The 19,611-nt window shown below is 18.9% G+C and overlaps 2 protein-coding genes and 1 long non-coding RNA gene across 3 annotated transcripts; 1 reads left to right on the top strand and 2 right to left on the bottom strand.

Moving 5' to 3' along the window:
- LOC107992919 (ceramide synthase 6) lies at window positions 1-3,797 on the bottom strand. The gene is made up of 7 exons (XM_062072037.1): window positions 3,619-3,797; window positions 3,222-3,339; window positions 2,691-2,803; window positions 2,196-2,526; window positions 1,984-2,102; window positions 1,740-1,884; window positions 1-1,621 (listed from the first exon to the last, which is right to left on the bottom strand). Exons 1-7 carry the CDS (start codon window positions 3,795-3,797, stop codon window positions 1,499-1,501), a joined length of 1,128 nt encoding a protein of 375 aa, XP_061928021.1. The 3' UTR covers window positions 1-1,498.
- A 7-nt stretch (window positions 3,798-3,804) lies between these two features.
- LOC133665741 (uncharacterized) lies at window positions 3,805-9,005 on the top strand. Its single transcript, XR_009828986.1, has 2 exons — window positions 3,805-3,975; window positions 8,018-9,005. It is a non-coding gene; the product is annotated as an uncharacterized LOC133665741 (long non-coding RNA).
- On the bottom strand, window positions 6,033-8,543 carry LOC107992932 (beta-1,4-glucuronyltransferase 1-like). Its single transcript, XM_017049054.3, has 4 exons — window positions 8,004-8,543; window positions 7,269-7,651; window positions 6,918-7,119; window positions 6,033-6,695 (listed from the first exon to the last, which is right to left on the bottom strand). Exons 1-4 carry the CDS (start codon window positions 8,541-8,543, stop codon window positions 6,486-6,488), a joined length of 1,335 nt encoding a protein of 444 aa, XP_016904543.1. The 3' UTR covers window positions 6,033-6,485.
- Window positions 9,006-19,611: the final 10,606 nt, after the last annotated feature.

The raw sequence follows: 19,611 nt of genomic DNA on the forward strand, positions 1-19,611 counted from the left end.
TATTTTATATATATATTTATTTTTTTTGTAACAAAGATAATAAAAGGATTAATGTCGACAATATCATTTATTAACAGTCACAGATTCATCGAATGAATATACAACGAACTACATCAATATAGCATCAAAATCCTAAAAATATGTAATTTAACATAAGCTTTGATAAAGTAAATTTTGGAATTAAAATTTATATTTTTGGATTTTAGTATTTGAAATATTATTAAAAAACATAAAAACATGAAAAAAATTATATTAAGATATTTCTTATAAAAATTATATTATTATATTATTAAGAGAACAAAATTTAACCTAATCATCATTATTATTAATAATTACATTTAAACAATTATAAGATATATATATCCAAATTAATTTATAAATTAATTTTCCAAAATAAACCTATCATTATTTACCTTTAATATAAACCTATCAAATTAAACCTTTATCATTATTATTAATAATTACATTCATTAAAAAAAAATATTATTCAAATTTACATATATGAATTACAAAAGAATTTATAAATTAGATTAGATTGTATAAATTTGAATTCATATAAAAAAAATAAATTTGTTTAAAAATTTAACAATACAAATTATACATGAAAGTTGAATGGTACAAGCAATTATTTACAAATCTTTCATTTTGTTTGTTATTTAATAAATGAATACATTTATATACATGTTCTAGATTTTTATTAATATGTGTTTTGATAACTTTTATAGTCTATATGTTAATATATATCTTCAAGAATAAAGTAGAAAATAATACATTTATTCTTATACAAGAAACAATATCATAACAATATCATTTAATTAATTATTATATTAATTAAATATTCTCAAAAAATTTAAGTGGGGAAGGTTAATCAAATAAAAAAAGTTAAACTTATTAGAAATATTATTATTAATTTTTTTAATTCAAAAATTTTAAAATATTATTTGACATTTATAAAGTGTATGAGAATAATAAATAAATTCTTAAATATAATGGAAACACTAAACTTTGAAAAGATTTAGAAATTGCAGATATTAAATATTTTTAAACTTTGGCTCATTATTTGTTTGAGTAAATAATCAAAATTTACTTTAAAAATAAAAAAAAAACAAAAGAAATATGATTTTCTTAATTGTTAAATAAAATATGTACAAATAAATGATTAGTAATAAAAAGAATAAATCATAATTCTTAATGTTGACTTTTCTACATGTAACGACATTAAAAGTAACAAATGACTGATGTATGAAATAATTTTATGACTTATTTACGTTGTATAAGAATATTAAATTACGTTTAAAAATAATAAAGCAAGTGAATGTTTTAAAGGTCAATGACCTTTTTAATTTCTTTATCAAAGTTAATGTCTTTAATTATTATACTATGATAAATGCAAAGATTTATTAAATTCGCTGAAATAAATTAACTCTCGGCTAAATAGAATTCTTGCGTTATTACTAACTTTTGCATTATAATAACTTTTTTTCTAGAAAGTTATTTGTTAGTGAATTTTTTGTCTCGAATTTTGTTTGGTAATATAATTTGTAGAATTATTCAATGGAGTACTATCCAAGGAAGTATCTGAAATATCCTCACTGCTACTACTACGAATATCACCTTCCATCTAAAAAATTATTTATTTAAATTTAAAATTAAATATTTCGTAATTATATTTACTATAATAATGTACAATAAATAATAATATAATAAATATGCAATATATATATATATATACAGCTTACTTGACCAGCATAAAAAGCATTGTATGCAATTTTAAGAATCAAATAAGTCCAAATCATGTGAAGAAGTAATAATAAAATTAATAAGAAGTTGAAAATATAATATGCTGGGAACATAGGCACTATTTGGGGTGCCTTTATTGATGTACTGTAATATTTTATATAATATATTTAATAAAGTAAAACAATTTCAATTGTATTAGAATTCAATTGTATAGAATTAAAAATCAATATAAATAAAACATACCTATAAATTATCCAAAATGGAAAAAGACCTATACGTGTAATAATCCATAATATTGTAAAAATAACAAATATACAATCGCATAATTTTTGGTAATTTGCATATTTAGCCATTTTTGCAGCCTAAAAATATAAAATTTTAACATTAAGATTTTAATATTAACATTATTATTATTAACTTGCTATAATCAGTATATTATAAATGTTTATATTTACTTCTAAAAAAATGTCTGCGCAATCATGTACTAATAATACTAATGAACCAATTCTAGTTAAATTTCCAATCCATGAGAAACACATTAATATAATAGTAGCTATATGATGAATAAACATTTGCCAAAAATCTTTTCTTTTCACATCAAAAAATTGAGAGAAACTTAGAGACCAATAAAATGCCATTGATATCATATAGTACCACCATACATCATCTGAAACTGGATGATATGGATAATTGTAATAACAGTAATTTATATCCCATAGCCATAACTTGTCCCATAAAATAATGAGTCCATAAATAAATGAATATGTGTAATATAAACATCTCCAGCTATAACAGAAAAATAGATATTTAATTTAATTAAATTTAATTAAATTATATACAATATCAAAAATTAATATCATAAATTTTAGTATAAAATTTATTTTATTAAATTATTCTTTTGTAAGTGAAAATAAAAAATTGCATTTTATATCTTGTAATATAAAACTAACCTGTTTTCACAAAACTTTGTAAGTGTTGATGGCTTATCCTGAGTACGTCTTAATCGCAACCATCTTTCTACTTGTCGTTCAGACCAATCTAATTGTTTAGCCAGTGCCAGGATCTTAAAATATATCCATATATTATAAAAAAATCCATAATATTTAATTGCTCAGTGCAATTACTTTGACTTAGATTACATCTGTTTCAAGAACCTAATATTAAACACATTATTTAGAATTCAACAAATCTTTAATGCATGTAATATAACAATATTGTTGTCTAATATTGAAATACATAGCAGTTCAAAGTAATATTATTTTAATATTATTTATTTTAAAAATTTATAATACATTTTATCAAATAGCTATTATTTTATCGTATATTAACTTTATAAAATTCATAATCATAAAATATTTTCTAATTCAAATATTTATTATTATTCTATAATAAATTATATGAATAAAATAAATTAATCCAATAATTAAATTATATTATATTAAAATAATAAAATATTAGAAAATAAACTGATATAAACTTACCTGTTTATGTTTAATTTTTTTACTAGTATAGGCTTTTTCTAATATTTCATTTGGCGTTGCTTTTTTTGTTCTTGTATTTTTTATACCAAGAGACTTACCAATAGGTGCAAAACAGTATCTATAAAAATTATCATATATTGTTTATATATATAATTAAATAATATATATATTATGTATATTATCACATATTGAAATCATAATAAACTATAATTTATATTAAATATTTAATGAAATATTTTAAAAAATAATATTTTAAAATAATAAACTGTTTTAATAACGTAAAATATAAATATTTACTTAAATATATATATATTATAACCTCAATTTAATTATAAATTTTATATTTTAAAAATGATAAAATCGAAAAAATATATTAACAATAAAATAGAATGATTACCTTTCTAAAGCATATCTGATTATCAAAAGAAATAATGCCATAGGTAAAGGATAAATTAAATGTTGAAAATTTGTGTATTTATTTTCTGAATTAGGTTTAATATCATCCCACGTTATATTAGGCGGTAACCAAACATCAGTTGACCAAAAAGCCGATGATACATTCTTTAATATATCCATTGTTATAATTGCTACAATTAATGATGTATATTATAATGGTATTAAATATTTGCTAACTATTATTGAATTAAAATATCTAAAAACGTACTTACTTAACTTCTTTAATAAAAAACACTTCAACTACCTTTCTTTGCTTATACGCCACCGCTCGAAGACTGAGCCTGTAACTTCAATACACGTAACTCAATTTTTCTATTGACTCTTATTTCTGTTCTTATTTTGAAATAAGCAGATAATTTATCATTATCTCTTTTCATTCAATTCTTATTTAAAATCGATTATTCAGTGTTAATATCTACTTTTCTTATATGTCCATCATTTTCAAATGCTAAATGCATATTAGACGCATATATAATCATTAATCATTCTGATAACGAATATTTCATGGATAACCTCGCTTTTAATCCCAGCAGGCGAATATTATGAATATAAATTTAAACTTTTTAAGAAATATCAAAATTCACATTCAAATATCGAATTATTCATGTTAATTGAAATTAACATAAAATATATTATTTACGAAATTTTATGAATAATTTGTATAAAAAGATTACATATTTAGTTACAACAAATTTCAGAGATTAATTTTGATTTAACTTTCAATTATTGATATTTCATATTATTACAGTGCTGTATTAAGAAGAATTAATATCTCGAGCTTAAAAAATTAATTCTTATAAAGCGAGAAATGTAATAATTTAATTCAAATTAAACATAAAATTGTATATAAATATAGATTGTTTTTAATTATTTTAAAGAATTAATAAATATTATTTATATATATATTATATTAGCGTAATTGTTTTATTTTGTAAATTAATCTGATGTCTAATATCTTATATAAAGTTAAAAAAGTGGAAGAATTAAAAAATTCATTTTAGAAGCAAAAAAAAATTTATATATAAAAAATGTCAGAGTTTATTTTTTAAAATATGATCAATTTATTTTAATCAGTTATCTTACAGTATTATTTTTATAATCGACGTCTAAAACTGTTTCACATTTTTATAAACATTCTATATATATTATTAGTTAAGACAATGTTCAATAATTTAAAACGAGTACATAAATTTTCTTTTATTTTCTTTTATTTTTATATGCGAATATCAACAAGATATATAATATAATGCATATATGTTCTTATGTACAATAGCAGACAAAAATATAAATTTATCAAAAATAAAAAAATTTTTTAAAGTTTTTTTAAAGTTTAAGAATAATTTTTTTCAGATGAAAACTACTTAAATTTTTTTTAATTAAAAGCATTAGTTTACTACATAACATATGGGAAATTAAAAAAATTTTTTAAGTCGCAATTGATTAGAATCATGAAGAAAATAGTAAAAATCAATTTTTATAATTTTATCTGATCCTATGAAAATTTCAAACATATAATTTGTTTATATCAGATATATACTGAATATATATACTGAAAATTCATCAAAATCAATTGATGCAGAAATAAGAAATAAATATCGAAAAATATAACAATCTTTAGATTTATTAAAATTTTAAAAAACTACAATTTTCAGCTTTTTTAAGTATTTGTAAATCATAATATTACCTGATTTCAAAATTTTCAATATATATATAATTGATAAAAACTTATAAAATATATTTTTTTAATTTATAAGTTCAGATAAAAAATGATTATTACAATATTTTCTTTACATCTTCTTTCAATCAATTACAACTTTTTTATATACAATATTTACAATATTTTTTTTATATTTCATATAATAAACTAATCTTTCTAATTTTTCAAAAAAATTCAAAAGAAATTTGATTCAAGAAAATTGATTTAAGAAAATTATTTCGTTTTTTAAAAAGTGGATTTATATTTTTACTATTATAAATGATGATTTTGATGAATTTATATTTACATATAAAAATTATATTTATACATTATATTTATATAATAAATAAATTAAACATATGTAGAAAAATTATTTATAATGATATATAACATTATAAATTTGAAATATTTTTTATATAAAATCTAAATCATAAAATATATGATTCAAATTAATACTTTATTTTATATTATCAAATAGATAATTATATTAAATAATGGAAAAATATATTTTCATAATTTTTATGATATATGTTTATATCTCTTATGCGTAATATATTTTATGTTAACAATTAATTGACTGAAAGATTACTATTATATTACTATTATAACATTATTATACATACATATTGTTTATGGAATTATAATATTAATATTACAACTTTTATATAGGCACATTTTCATTTTATTATTTCTTTTATATTCATTCATTTATAAATCTAAGAACAATTTTTTACAACGAATGTAAGTATAAATACAATATGTTATTTTCAAATAAATGATATTAGGCCGATTATAGTAAATATCTTTTTTGATGAACTAAAATTTCATAAAAACAATTAATTATATCAAAATAATCAAAAATATAATTAAATTCTTATAAGAGTAAATTATACTATATGAATTTCATTCTTTTGATATTTCATTTGTTCTACAAATATTTCAGACTCATCGTCAAAATATTAGTTCGTCAGATAACACATACACTATAACTCTATAATTTTAAATAAATAATATAATTGTTTTATATATCTTTAATTTAATTCTTATATTTAATTTTATTCTTATATTAAAAGCAATTTTTTTTGAATATTGATTTCTGTTATCGAAAAATATTAATGCGCGCATTTACGATTAATAGGATATCGTTTCGATAAACGCTTAATTATACGTTGATATATTTGAGCATTTTTTTTTTCGTGAGATTTTAAAAATGCTTGTTTTTTTGCATCAATTTTTATTTTTCGTTTAATACCTGGTGTATGGACTAAAAAGGCACCGTCAAGTATAATTAAACGATAATTTAAAAGACACATCTCGAACATCTATAAAAAACAGTAAAATGAAACTTAATATATATTTTTAATATTTATTATTAATACAACATTTTGTTTTAAAAAGTTTAATTTATAAATACATTTATCATTATTATAATAATAATTATAGAAATATATTTTTAAATCATAAAATATATTTTTTATAATTATTGATTAATATAACTATTATCATGTAATATAATCGGTCGTATCGATAAATGCGTGTATTACCTGACTCATTTTGTCTTGTCTACCTTCCCAAGACATTTCTTCAGCATAAAAGGGATCATTTTGCGTTCCTATGAATACAGGTTCCCATCTATGATGTGGATATTCCCTTCTCGTAATAATAAGTGGTTTCACCTTACCCGGGTCTGGTCTAATTAACCATCTAGTAAGTCCAGGAAATTTTTGACAATGTGAACAGAGGAATCTATAAAAAAAGAATTTTCCATATTTTATCTTATTCATAAAAATATATATTATGTACAAAATTAAAATGTATATGTGAATTTTATCTTTATATAATTATAATAATGTAAATTTTATTTTTATATAATTATATATATTATTTGCACAAACCTATGAAAATATACGGCTAAACCAGCTTTTGTTGCTAAAAGCAATTCTTTTTTTGTCGAAGGTGGTAAAACTTTTGATTCTATTTCAAATATTGGTACCACAAAAATAACATCATTTTTTGGTGGTTTTTCACGGACGATTTTCATAAAACCGGATGCTAATTTTTGACTAGGTAATAATTCAATATCTGTTACTAGAACACGAGTAGTATTTGCTTGGATTCTAGCCACATTTCTGGCCACATTAATAGGATAAATCATGCCCTTTTGTTTCCTTTCTGTTTCTCTTTTCTGAAGATCAGATGCAGAACAATCACCTTCAACTTGAATAATTTGTCCTAAAGCTGGTGGATGATCAACAGGAAATACCAAGTGAATAGAAACCTGTAATAAAACATGTGTTAAGATTTTGATATTATATTTTGTAACGATTTTATGTACATTGTTTAAATTATTGTATGTACGATATGATATATATGCATTTGTAAATTAGTTAAATATTCATATATACTTATAAATATTTTACAAAGACTAGATATCTTATATCAAAATCCTGTATCGTATTAATTTTTATGAAATATTTTTGACAATAAAAAATTATTATGTATTTAATTATGTATTTAATAAGGCAGATAAAATAATTGAAAATATAATTGCAATATATGTATAATATTTAAATTTAATCATAATACTATTGAACTATTAACCCGTTTTGACAGCGAGTGCATAAGAAAACCTTATACATTTCAGGTTCGCATCGACAGGCCCGATCGAGGAGAGCAACGGCGATACCAGCGTCGAGGCCAGGCGTGAAAACGGCTAAACTTAATGGGCCCTCCCATCTCCGAGCTAATTCCACGATTCCATAGACCTGATCTGCAGTGGCGTGCGTGCAAAAGGTCACCTGAGGCAGTTTGTTCCTCTCCTCGGTTCCGCGCAATACAAACGGTAGAACTCTGTAGGGACTCTTCTCACCGATTTCAGGGCTCCAGGTGACTTTGGATGCAGGATACGAAAGTGCATTTGGTAGATCATGGTACCATTTACAAAAACTTCTATTCCCAGGATGTAGACCTGCCATGTACATGCCTGCTGAGAAAGCAGGTGCTCCAATTTGGATGTTTTGTTGAGAATTTAAATGACTTTTTGATATTAAAATATCAGTAATAGTTAATATTGATAAATATAATTCACGACTAATTAAGAGATGACTAATCAGAACAAAAAGGAACATTAAAATGATCCAGATTAGGAACTTTCGACTGGAACAACGCATTATTATCAAAGAAACAATTTTCCATGTTCTTCAACGTGATAAATTCATCGAACTATTATGTACATACTTGGACAATACTGTTCCATTTACGGAAAGACGAGACCGTCAATTTCGGATCGATACGGCGCAGGCGTGCCTACCTTTCGTATAATTCGTCAGAATTTAAACTTATAAAAACAAAAACTTCAGCTTCAATTAGAAAAAAATAATTAAATTCATATTTTTAGTAATTATTAACTAAATTAGACTAGAAAAAAAATAAATTCTCGAAAAAAAAATTTTTTAATATTTAATAAAAACATTTTTTTATTCTAAAATAAAAATATAAAATTTATAAAAATGTTATTTTTTAAATTAAATTATTTTATATAATGTAATGTAAAAATAAGTATTATATATATATTATCATATATATTATATATGTAAAATTGTATGCAATAAAATTTGATAAATATAAAAAAATGTTGATTATTTATATATATATATGTAAATATAAAACATATGTATACATATTATAATTAAATTGATATATTATATTAAATTAATTAGATTATAATTATTATAATATTATTAATTATTATAGTTATTATTAAGATAATTTAAAACTATATTTAAATTAATATTTATTATTTATTTTATTCATTTTATATTAATAATAATTGTTGTTATCGCAATGTATTCATTATGCTTTATAATTTTGAGAAAAAATTTTCAAGAAAATAATCATTATTAATATAAATATAATGTAAATATAAATAATTATATTATTATATTAATATATTATTTATTATATTATTATATTATTTTATTATATTTTATTATATTATTATATTAATATAAATAAATTATTATTGACATATGACAAAATTAAAATATTATCAAAATATTATGATTTTTTAAAAATTAATATTACAAAATAATGATTTTAATTATTAGATTTCATAAAAAATTATAATACCATTTTTTAATAACTTTTAAATTTTTTAAATAACTTAAGATATATAATAATATAAATAAGATATATAAAACTTAAAGATATATAATGCATAAATTATATATTGTATATTATTATATACGAAATATATATGAATGAATCATCTATTTAAGTAATGAAACATTATTATGGTTAATAAAATATATTATTCCATATTATAATAAGATTGATTTTGTAGTTATTGTTGTTTTAAATATTATATACACGCAATTATTAAAATATAATGGCTATAAAAATTTTAAATTTATATTTGATATATAAAATATATACAAAAATTTTAATGAAAATATAATATTATTCTTATAAAAAGATTGAAAATTTGTAATTGTTTACAGTTTATTATAATTTATACATTTAAAATATATATTGTGATATAATTATAATATAATATAATATATATTGTGATACAAATATAATATAATAATTTAAAAAAAAATATTATATTAGAAATTAGAAATTTCTAATGTAATTTTAGTAATATTTTATTATAAATATTAATATTAATTATTATTATAAATATTAATATTTTTAGTATTAAATAGACATTATAATTACAGTTTAGTAATTGCATTTTATAGTTTAGTAATGCAATTTCGTAAAGTATTATGATATAATTACAATTCTAAATTTAATATAAGTTAATCACATGTCATTAGGTTAACTCTTGATAGCATTCTATTATACTATGATTTAAATGACTATGATGTAAGCGAAGTAAGTGATAAATTCAGTTTGCAATGAAATGTACCTAATATTTTCATTGATTGATCCCAAGGTTGTGTTCCAATTTTAGTCTATCTATAGAAAATCTTTTACGCTAACACATCTTTCATTGTAGCATGCAATGCGCCAAATCTACTAAAATGCAATTCTATGGGAGCTAGTACTTCCTAAATTGTTTGAAGAGATACATATAGATAGTTTTAGCCTATTTCTAAATGTCGCAATTTCAAAGTTTATATTACTACTCATTGATATTCATTTGTGATGTGTCAACTGCGTTTATTATGTGTGAAATAAAAATTATGTCAAACTGTGATATGTGTTAATTTCCGTTTAATGAAATTATTTCGTTAAATTTCATATAATATGTATGTAATTATGGTGTATTTAAAGAAGATATGATTAATGAATGGTAAATACATGAACTTTACTATCATTATTGTCTTTTAAACATAATTTTATCTTTTTCAATTATCATACAAATCTCATTTTTATAGTTTTCTTAAAAATTTAAGATTAAGCATCATGCAATGCTCCAAAAAGGGTTACCACTTAAAAGGATTCCTTCAATTTTAAACACTTTCGATAATCTAAGGAAGATTATTTTTCATAAAAGTTAATCAGTTTTTTACCGGCTATAATTACAATCTTAAAATTTTGCAAAAAATAATTTTTCAATAAAAAATGAAGATTTAGAAAAAGCGAAGAAAAAAAATTTCATTGGAAAAACAAAATACTTGATTTTTTAAATGTCATTTACTTTAAATTTTATAATATTAAAGTTTATGTAAAAATTTAACGACCTATCTACTCCTGAAATCAAGAATATGAAATGAATGAACGTGAATATTTGTATAAAAATGTTTATATAAATTACATTTTACATATTAAAAATTCTTCAGTTTTTCATATTTTTTATATTCTTCATAAAAAAATTTTGTAAAGACAAATCATGGAACTTACTTAAAAATAAGTACTCTAATGTCCTATATATTAATATACTCCATATTTTGAATTTAAGAATTAATGAATAATCTATATTAAAAAAGTTAACAATTTATAATTCTTCTTGTTCTTATATTTCATAATTGCTTTGTAATTGATCATTTATAGTATAAACATAGATTACAAAAAATGTATTTCAATAATGAAAAAATACGATATGCTACTATCCTTGAATAAATATAAAAGGTATACACATAGTTTTTATATGCTATAAAATATCAGAGAATTTTCCAGGAAAACATTCCTGCTCAGTGATTTCATATTTTTAACTTTATAATAATTTTAAGATTATATATTATATTATATTATATAAAAGATTGTGAACTTATATTAAAATAAACTACAATATTATAAAATCTAAAATAGGCATTTTTATTTTATTTTTTAAATTTTAATATTATAATTTATAGCCAAAACTGACAAACTTTTATTTAAAATGATCTTTTTTTTTTAGATTATTGAATGTGAAAAAAAATCGATTTTTATATATATATATATATATATATATACACAGAAAATCCTATATAAAAATCGATTTTATATATATACATGTATGTATAATATATTCCCTATTAGAACAATGTTTATAGTAGTAATATAGTAAATATTATTTATTTAAAATTTACAAATATTGAATGCATTAACAGTTTACATTCTATTCAAACTTCTTAAATAATATATAAGTAATTCTTTGATTATAACAAGTATATTCTTTAATTATATTATTATATAATTAATGAAAATAGAAAAATGTGAAAATTAAATTTAAATTGTTGCTTTAAAATTTATACAATATATAAGTATATATGATTTCTCAATACGTATACATATATGAGAATCTGTGAATGTATGTCTATTATTGCACTACAAATAAGTATACAATAGTAAGATAAAATCTGAATATTTAATGATGTTAAAAAAAATATATTGGATGAAATTTGCATGATGTCGAGAAATATTATTATTATATAATTGATTATAAACAATTTTTAATAAGTTAAATCTTTTATAGAAATTATATATAATAGTCAATTTGTTTTTTTAAATGAAATATCATTTTCTATTCGTCATAAAGATAAAAAGTCCCAAAAAAATCATGGATTGTACTCAATTATTTAAAAAAAAAATTAAAATTTCATTAGTTTTTGAATTCATTTTATTTATAATTTTCTTACATTTTTCGATCAGTTGCAAGAAAACTACTATTATGCGAATATTTATTATGCCATGTGATTTTTTATAATACTTGAGATCTTATACATATGTATACATATAAGATATTCCATTTATATATATATCCCATGTTTTTTTTTTTTCTCTGTATATTCTCATTCTATATTTAAATAAGATTGAACTTATATTTCTAAAAGTTTCTATATATGTTAAAATATTGAAATACATCAATTCAATTGATAGATTTAACTTAATGATTGATACAAAATTAAAAATAATAAAGTGTTTTTTTAAATTTGTACAAAACATTAACTTAAACTCATAGTTTAAATTGATGCATACATGTGTTTCAACATGTAAAGAAACTTTTAAAAAAACAAATTCGATATTGTTTAAATAATGAAAAAGAAAAAAAGAAGTAAAGGAATATATTGTAAGAAGTTTTGTTAAAAATATAAGTTAAAATTGAGCATAAAAATGAATTTTTTGGAGATATTTCATTACAATCAGTATTTTCGAATGTATTCTAATTCTTTGTGTTTTAATTCTTTTTCTTTTTTGTTTTATTATTTGTGAAAGAAGGAAATATGTACTATCATTTTTACTTATCATTGTACTTATCATTGTTTGTACTATCATTTAGAGCTTTTGAGTTTTCCCAATATTACCATACGGCAGTTTACAATTTGAAATATACATATAATATTAAATCTAGGATATCTATATGCTACAATAAATGTTTTCTTGCAATTGATCCAAGAATGTAAATAAATTATAAATAAAATTCAAAAATTAAATTTAATATTTTTTTTTGAGAATGTTGTGATTCCTTTGAGACTTTTTATTTTTGCTATTAATAAAATACAATATAATAAATACAATATAGATCTTTATCAATTCAGAGATAAAATTGATAGAATTACATTATAATATTTTTTATACTTACTTTTTATATTTATTCTGTATATAGATGAAATATTGGAAATTAATAATAATATTGGAAATATAAAAGAAATAATGAATCATATAATATAAAGGAATATTTATTTACATTCGTATTATCGCGACATTACTGATAATCAGAAAAAATATGATAGAATTTTATCACTCTCATAAAATAAATTCACTCAAAAATAAATTATTTTTCTTTGAAATTCACTTTGAATGATTTTAAACTATAGATCATTGTACATATATTAAAATGTTATAGTTGATATATAAAAAAATATCAATTCCAAAAAATATCATTCCATTTAAAAAACGAAGTTGAATTTTATATAATCTCTATATATCCAAGAAATATATCAAAAAACTATTTACATCAAAATGTATCCCTCAACATTTATCTGACACTTTTTTTCTAATAATGGAAATTTATATATTTGTTTCTTTATTATCTAAAAGATATGATTTATCAATAATTTATCAATTTTATTCGATTATAATTTTTTTATAAATAATCATATTAATAATAAAATAAAAAAAGTAAAAATCATTAAAATAAAAAAAAATATTTTTATTTTTTATAATTGTATAAAAATAAATTTTTTTATAAATACAACTCAATGATATAGAATTCCATTTATATAAAAGGAGAAACAAATAAGTTTATATAATTAAACTTTATATATGTATATATATCAATATGTAATAAAAGTTCATATAATTTCAGTATTAGATTTTTTGTCCAATTAATAGAAATTCATATAAAAAAATTTCATAAAATATTTTCTCTAAAATGCATAAGTATATCAAATATAAATTTATAAACAATTTTGCAAACATAATAACTCTAATTAATTTTTTATTTATTCTATTTATTATAAATATAATGTATATTTCTAATTATATTGTACATCGTAAAGATGTTCATATAATGAAATGATAAAATTTAATAATTTTTTTAAAATTTAATAAATTTAATTCGCAAGATAATGGGAATGCAATTAGAGTTAATTATTGTGCAAGATTAAATATTATGTAAAATTTCATTCATACAAATACAGAATACAAGATACTATATATTATAAAATATTTTTCCTAACATTAAAATTGGAAGAGATATTTAAGTGCTTATTTAAATATACATATTATAAAAAAGACATACATATTAAATATTATTAAAAATAATAATATAAGTTTATGTATTATTTAATTTTTAAAATAGTATTTAATATTATATTTAATATTTTTCGAATAAAATTTTTATTTTTATGAATGCATTCTATCTTTTAATTACATAATTCTTATATTTATTAATTTTCGATTAATTATATTCGATTCAGAAATTCATTCTTATCTATAAATCATATAAAAATGTTTATGTATAAAAATCGTTTACGTCTAAAAAATTTTTCGTTTACTTAACAATATATTTTTTTTTAATCATTTAATCATTTTAATCATAACACTAATGCAAAATAAAATGATTAATTTTTCGATCATATGAATCGATTTCAATAGTTTTGAAATATGTTATCAAAGACGTCATTTTAATTATAAATCTTATATAAATATTGACTTTAAAAAAATTTTTAATTTCAAGATGTGATTAATAAAAAAATTTAATCTAATTTAATCTATTTATTATTTATTGAATCTATTGTATTTATTGAATTATAAAAATATAAGATGAGTTAGATTCATATATTTCTTTTTTTTTATAGTTCCTTTATTTATACATATATAATATTAACAAGTAATAATATAATGAAATAAATAAATACTTTTGGCTTTTGCTATATTAAGCGATAAACAATGCGAAAGTCATATGCATATTGTTAATGCAATTATATGTAATAATGTTTGTAATTATATTATATTTATGAAATTTCTGTTTCAATTTTTTATTTCTGGTGGAATAATAGTTTCAAATAGTTATATATATATTTCTAATAATAGTTGTCAAAATTTATATGAATGATTTTGTACTTTTTGTGAATAATATAATTTTTTCCTGTACAAAAGAGATTAATTAGATTAGCATTTTATTGTTCCTATTGAGTTTGAATTTTTTATTTATAAATCAATGCAATTTTATAATTATATTAATTTGTTTTATTTTTTGCTTGATATTAGCTTCAACTAAGTTTATTATCCAAAAGTAGTCCCAGATATTTTATTAAATTTGTTTGTGATACGATATCGATACGATGAATTTGATTATCTCTAAGAGTGAAGATAATGTGAATAAAATTTGATATTTATTAATATTTATTTCGATTTTATTGGATTGTAATCAGTTTTTAAATGATGTGATGCTTCTGCAGATTGTTTGTAACTATCTCCATATTTTTGTATGTAAATATTATTGCTATGTCATTTGCAAATATTATGTATTTATATATTTGATAATAGGCTATATAGATGATATAAAGTAGAGATCCAATCTTCTTTCCAAGATCGCTTCTTTCCAAACAAATCTGTTTTGATGGAATAAATATTAAAAATATTAAAAAGATGGATAGAATGCATTGTTTTTTATGCATTTATTTAATAGTTTCTAATAGCGAAGACTGTCAAATGGAAATCGTCTCGAAGATTTTCTCAATATTGATGAATAGTTAAGAAATGAACATTAATGCAGAGCAATATTTCTTTTTCTTTAATATGATTATAATTAATTTATTAATGCTTTAATATATAATAATGTATAATAATTATAATATTTTTAATCATACGTTTATTCAATAGTATTTAATATAAAGTTTTCTTAAAAATTGATAAATTGATAAATTCATCAATTATTAGTCATTGCTTTAATATCTATTAAAAATAATCTGTTAATTTTTTTATGTATTATTATCTTAATCATCTTTAATAGAATTCGCAATTAAGATTGATCTATATAAATTAAAATTGATCTTATAATTGTAATAAACTGAAATTTTTTTTAGATTTTAAGAAAAAGATTTCATAAATAATATATATTAGTAAAATATATATTATAGAAGTACTATAATATATATAATATTCTTATAAAATGATTATAAAGAGAATATCTATTAAAGCATTTTTTAGTAATTAATTAAATCGAGCTCAAGTGATTTATTATTTATAAATTTACAATTATTTATAAATTTATAGTTCATTTTTTTTAAAGGATTATGAACTTATTAATCGCAATTTCATAAGAAGGATTAATGAAACTTTCTTAGAGACAATTAGTCATAACATTTATTTGTTTTTTCAGTAATTTTGACTATATTAAGTTTTGATTCGCTTGATAAATAATATTTTCTTATTCTTTTCGCTTTTCATAAAAACTAATATGATATTTTTCTAATAATCTGCAGTTCCAAATATATTTAAATTAAATTCTTTATTATTGTGATTATGTATTTCCATTTTGATTTTTTTAATTAATTTAGTTTTGCTTTGAAATGTGTAAATCTTTTACATTGTCATTTATGTCTTATTATTCCTTTTTTCTAATTAGTGCTTGTATATATATACATATATCGATGTAGATATCGATATATATATATAATGGATAATTTGTTATTCATTTTTGATGTTGTATGTTGTATGAAATCAATGGTTGCTGTTTGCAATAGTTAATTGTTCTACCGTTGCTTCGATATTATACATAATTTTCAATATATTACATTAATTTATTTTCTATAATTTTCTTGTAGTTGTTCCAATTTGTTTTATTATTTATTAAGTTTCAAGTTAATATATATAAGCTTTAAAGATAATTACAAATAAATATGATCTATGATCAAACTTTATAAGAAAATATTTGTATAGATATGTATTGTGCAATTTTTTTCCTTATCCGAAATCACTTATTTTTCAATTTTATATTATAAGTCAGAAATTATAAATATAAAAAATAAAATTTTTAAACAAAAATTATTTCTTTTTATGATGATTAATGTTTAGTAAAACATATAATATATTTATTAATTGTTTATATAATTAAAAAAGTTATAAACAAAAAATTAATAATTTTTTAAATTTGTTTTTGCGTAAAATTTTAATCAATAACCTGAATAATTATGCAATCATATAAAACAAAATAAATATTTTATTTGTTTTTAATAAATATAACTTTATTGTGTTGTTGATTTTTGTTGCTGAATTTTCAAAAATAGGAAAACTTATAGTATATACTTGTGTTTTTTATTAAACTAGATCAAACTATATATAAATGAATAACAATAAGTATGTAAATAATAATAGGGAAAAAAAAGAAATTTATACATACTTTAAAATCTTTTTATTCTTAATATAGTTATTAAATTTCCTTATTTTTTTTTATGTATTGTATATTATCAAAAGGATAAAAAAGTAATATTATTTTTCTGCAAATTTTTTCTTTACTTTTTATTATTCTGAAGGAACCATGTGCTAATTTTTGTCCACGTGTATAATAATCTTTATTTCGATCTTGGAATGTTTATTTAATAGTCTTTATCTTTGAAAAAGAACTATTTAAAGATTAACAAATATATCTATCGAATGCATCTCGAAATATTTTATTATCGGAATTGATCATCTTGAATTGATCATCTATATTATAAAATAGTATACCTTTTAATCAGTATGTACTACCGTTTAATCAGAAATACCATAAGATATGATATGTGTTATGCTTGATTTTCACATATGAAAGAATTTTCTATAATCTATCTACTATTGTATAATTTTCCAATTTTATTATATTATATACTTACAAATATCTATGTATATATGAAATAATATAATATAGAATTGTTAGATATTTATCATTAATTTATTGGTATATTTTAAACCTTTATTATCTATTATCTATTCATATATAAAATTTTAAACTTAATATTTAATATTTGTATTAAATATATTTATATATATATAATATAAAATTAATATACTGAAATATTTTGATAATAATTGATAATAATTTTTTCCTAATGTAATCAATCGATTGATAAAAATATACAATATAATATACAATATAATAAAAAATATAGAAATATACAATATAATAAAAAATTTAATTTTTTTGTTCTTTGCACATTGATAAATGTTAATATTGTTAGTATTAGAAAAAATTTTTTAATATCGGATGATATCTAATGCTGATAATGCATTAATTAATATAATTTTAATAATTGAAATGATATTAAGTTCTTGTGTGTAACTTGTAGAGATAATACATTAATGTTCAGATTATCATATTTTTAAAATTTACGAAATCTATCGAAATTCTTCAATTTTCTTAATATTTATTTAAACGAAAGACATTTATGAAAATATTTTCAGCATTTTCCTAAGAAAATATATGAAGATATATAAATAGCTACATTAAATATATAGCCATTTAACATTAGTTCTATCATGAACATATTTAAAGTTTAATAAAGTTATCTCCATTATTGGATACTAGCAAAAAATAAATAGATATGATAAGAAGATTCAAAAAAAATGAAATTCTTATTTTAAATTAACATATATTAATAATTAAAGATAAAGAAAATAAAAAAAATTAAAAAATAAAAGAAAAATTTAGGAAATAAGTTCAAGAAAATTATTAAGTTAATTATATTAAAACGAAAGATACGAAAGAAAAAAATGAAGACTATCTGCATGGTTTGATTTAAAAAAAAATAAAGGATTGGATATAATATTTATGTCATCAAAAATGAACAGAGAAATATTCTAATGATGATGATCATCAAGTATACTATGTTTCGACAATTTTATTTATAATTATTATAAATTATATTAAAATTATTTCGATTTATATTAAAAATTTTTGCTATATATATAGTATTAAATGCTATTTTTTAACTTTTTGAAATTTTATATCAAAATTTGCATTAAGATAATTATTATAACAATTTTGATTATTTTCTTTATTTATTTATTTTATATATGTTTAATATTATAATTTTATATTATTTACATTATAAAATTAACTTATAAAGCAAGATAAAAAAAAATATTATATTTTTCTATTTATTTCAGAAAAAACTTAAGTGTTTGCTATTAGCAGAACTTTATACACACACGCGCGCACGCATACACACGCATGCACAATATTTTACTATTAGAAAACTATTGAAATCAGTCCATTTATTTTTATTTTTCTTTTTATTTTTACAAATTAAAAATTGGAATCTCTTCTTTTTTAAAATAACAATAAATTAATTGTTATTTTTAGCTTTCAAAAATTTAATTTTTTAT

The sequence above is a fragment of the Apis cerana genome, linkage group LG2, assembly GCF_029169275.1.
Source record: "Apis cerana isolate GH-2021 linkage group LG2, AcerK_1.0, whole genome shotgun sequence".
NCBI lineage: Eukaryota > Metazoa > Arthropoda > Insecta > Hymenoptera > Apidae > Apis > Apis cerana.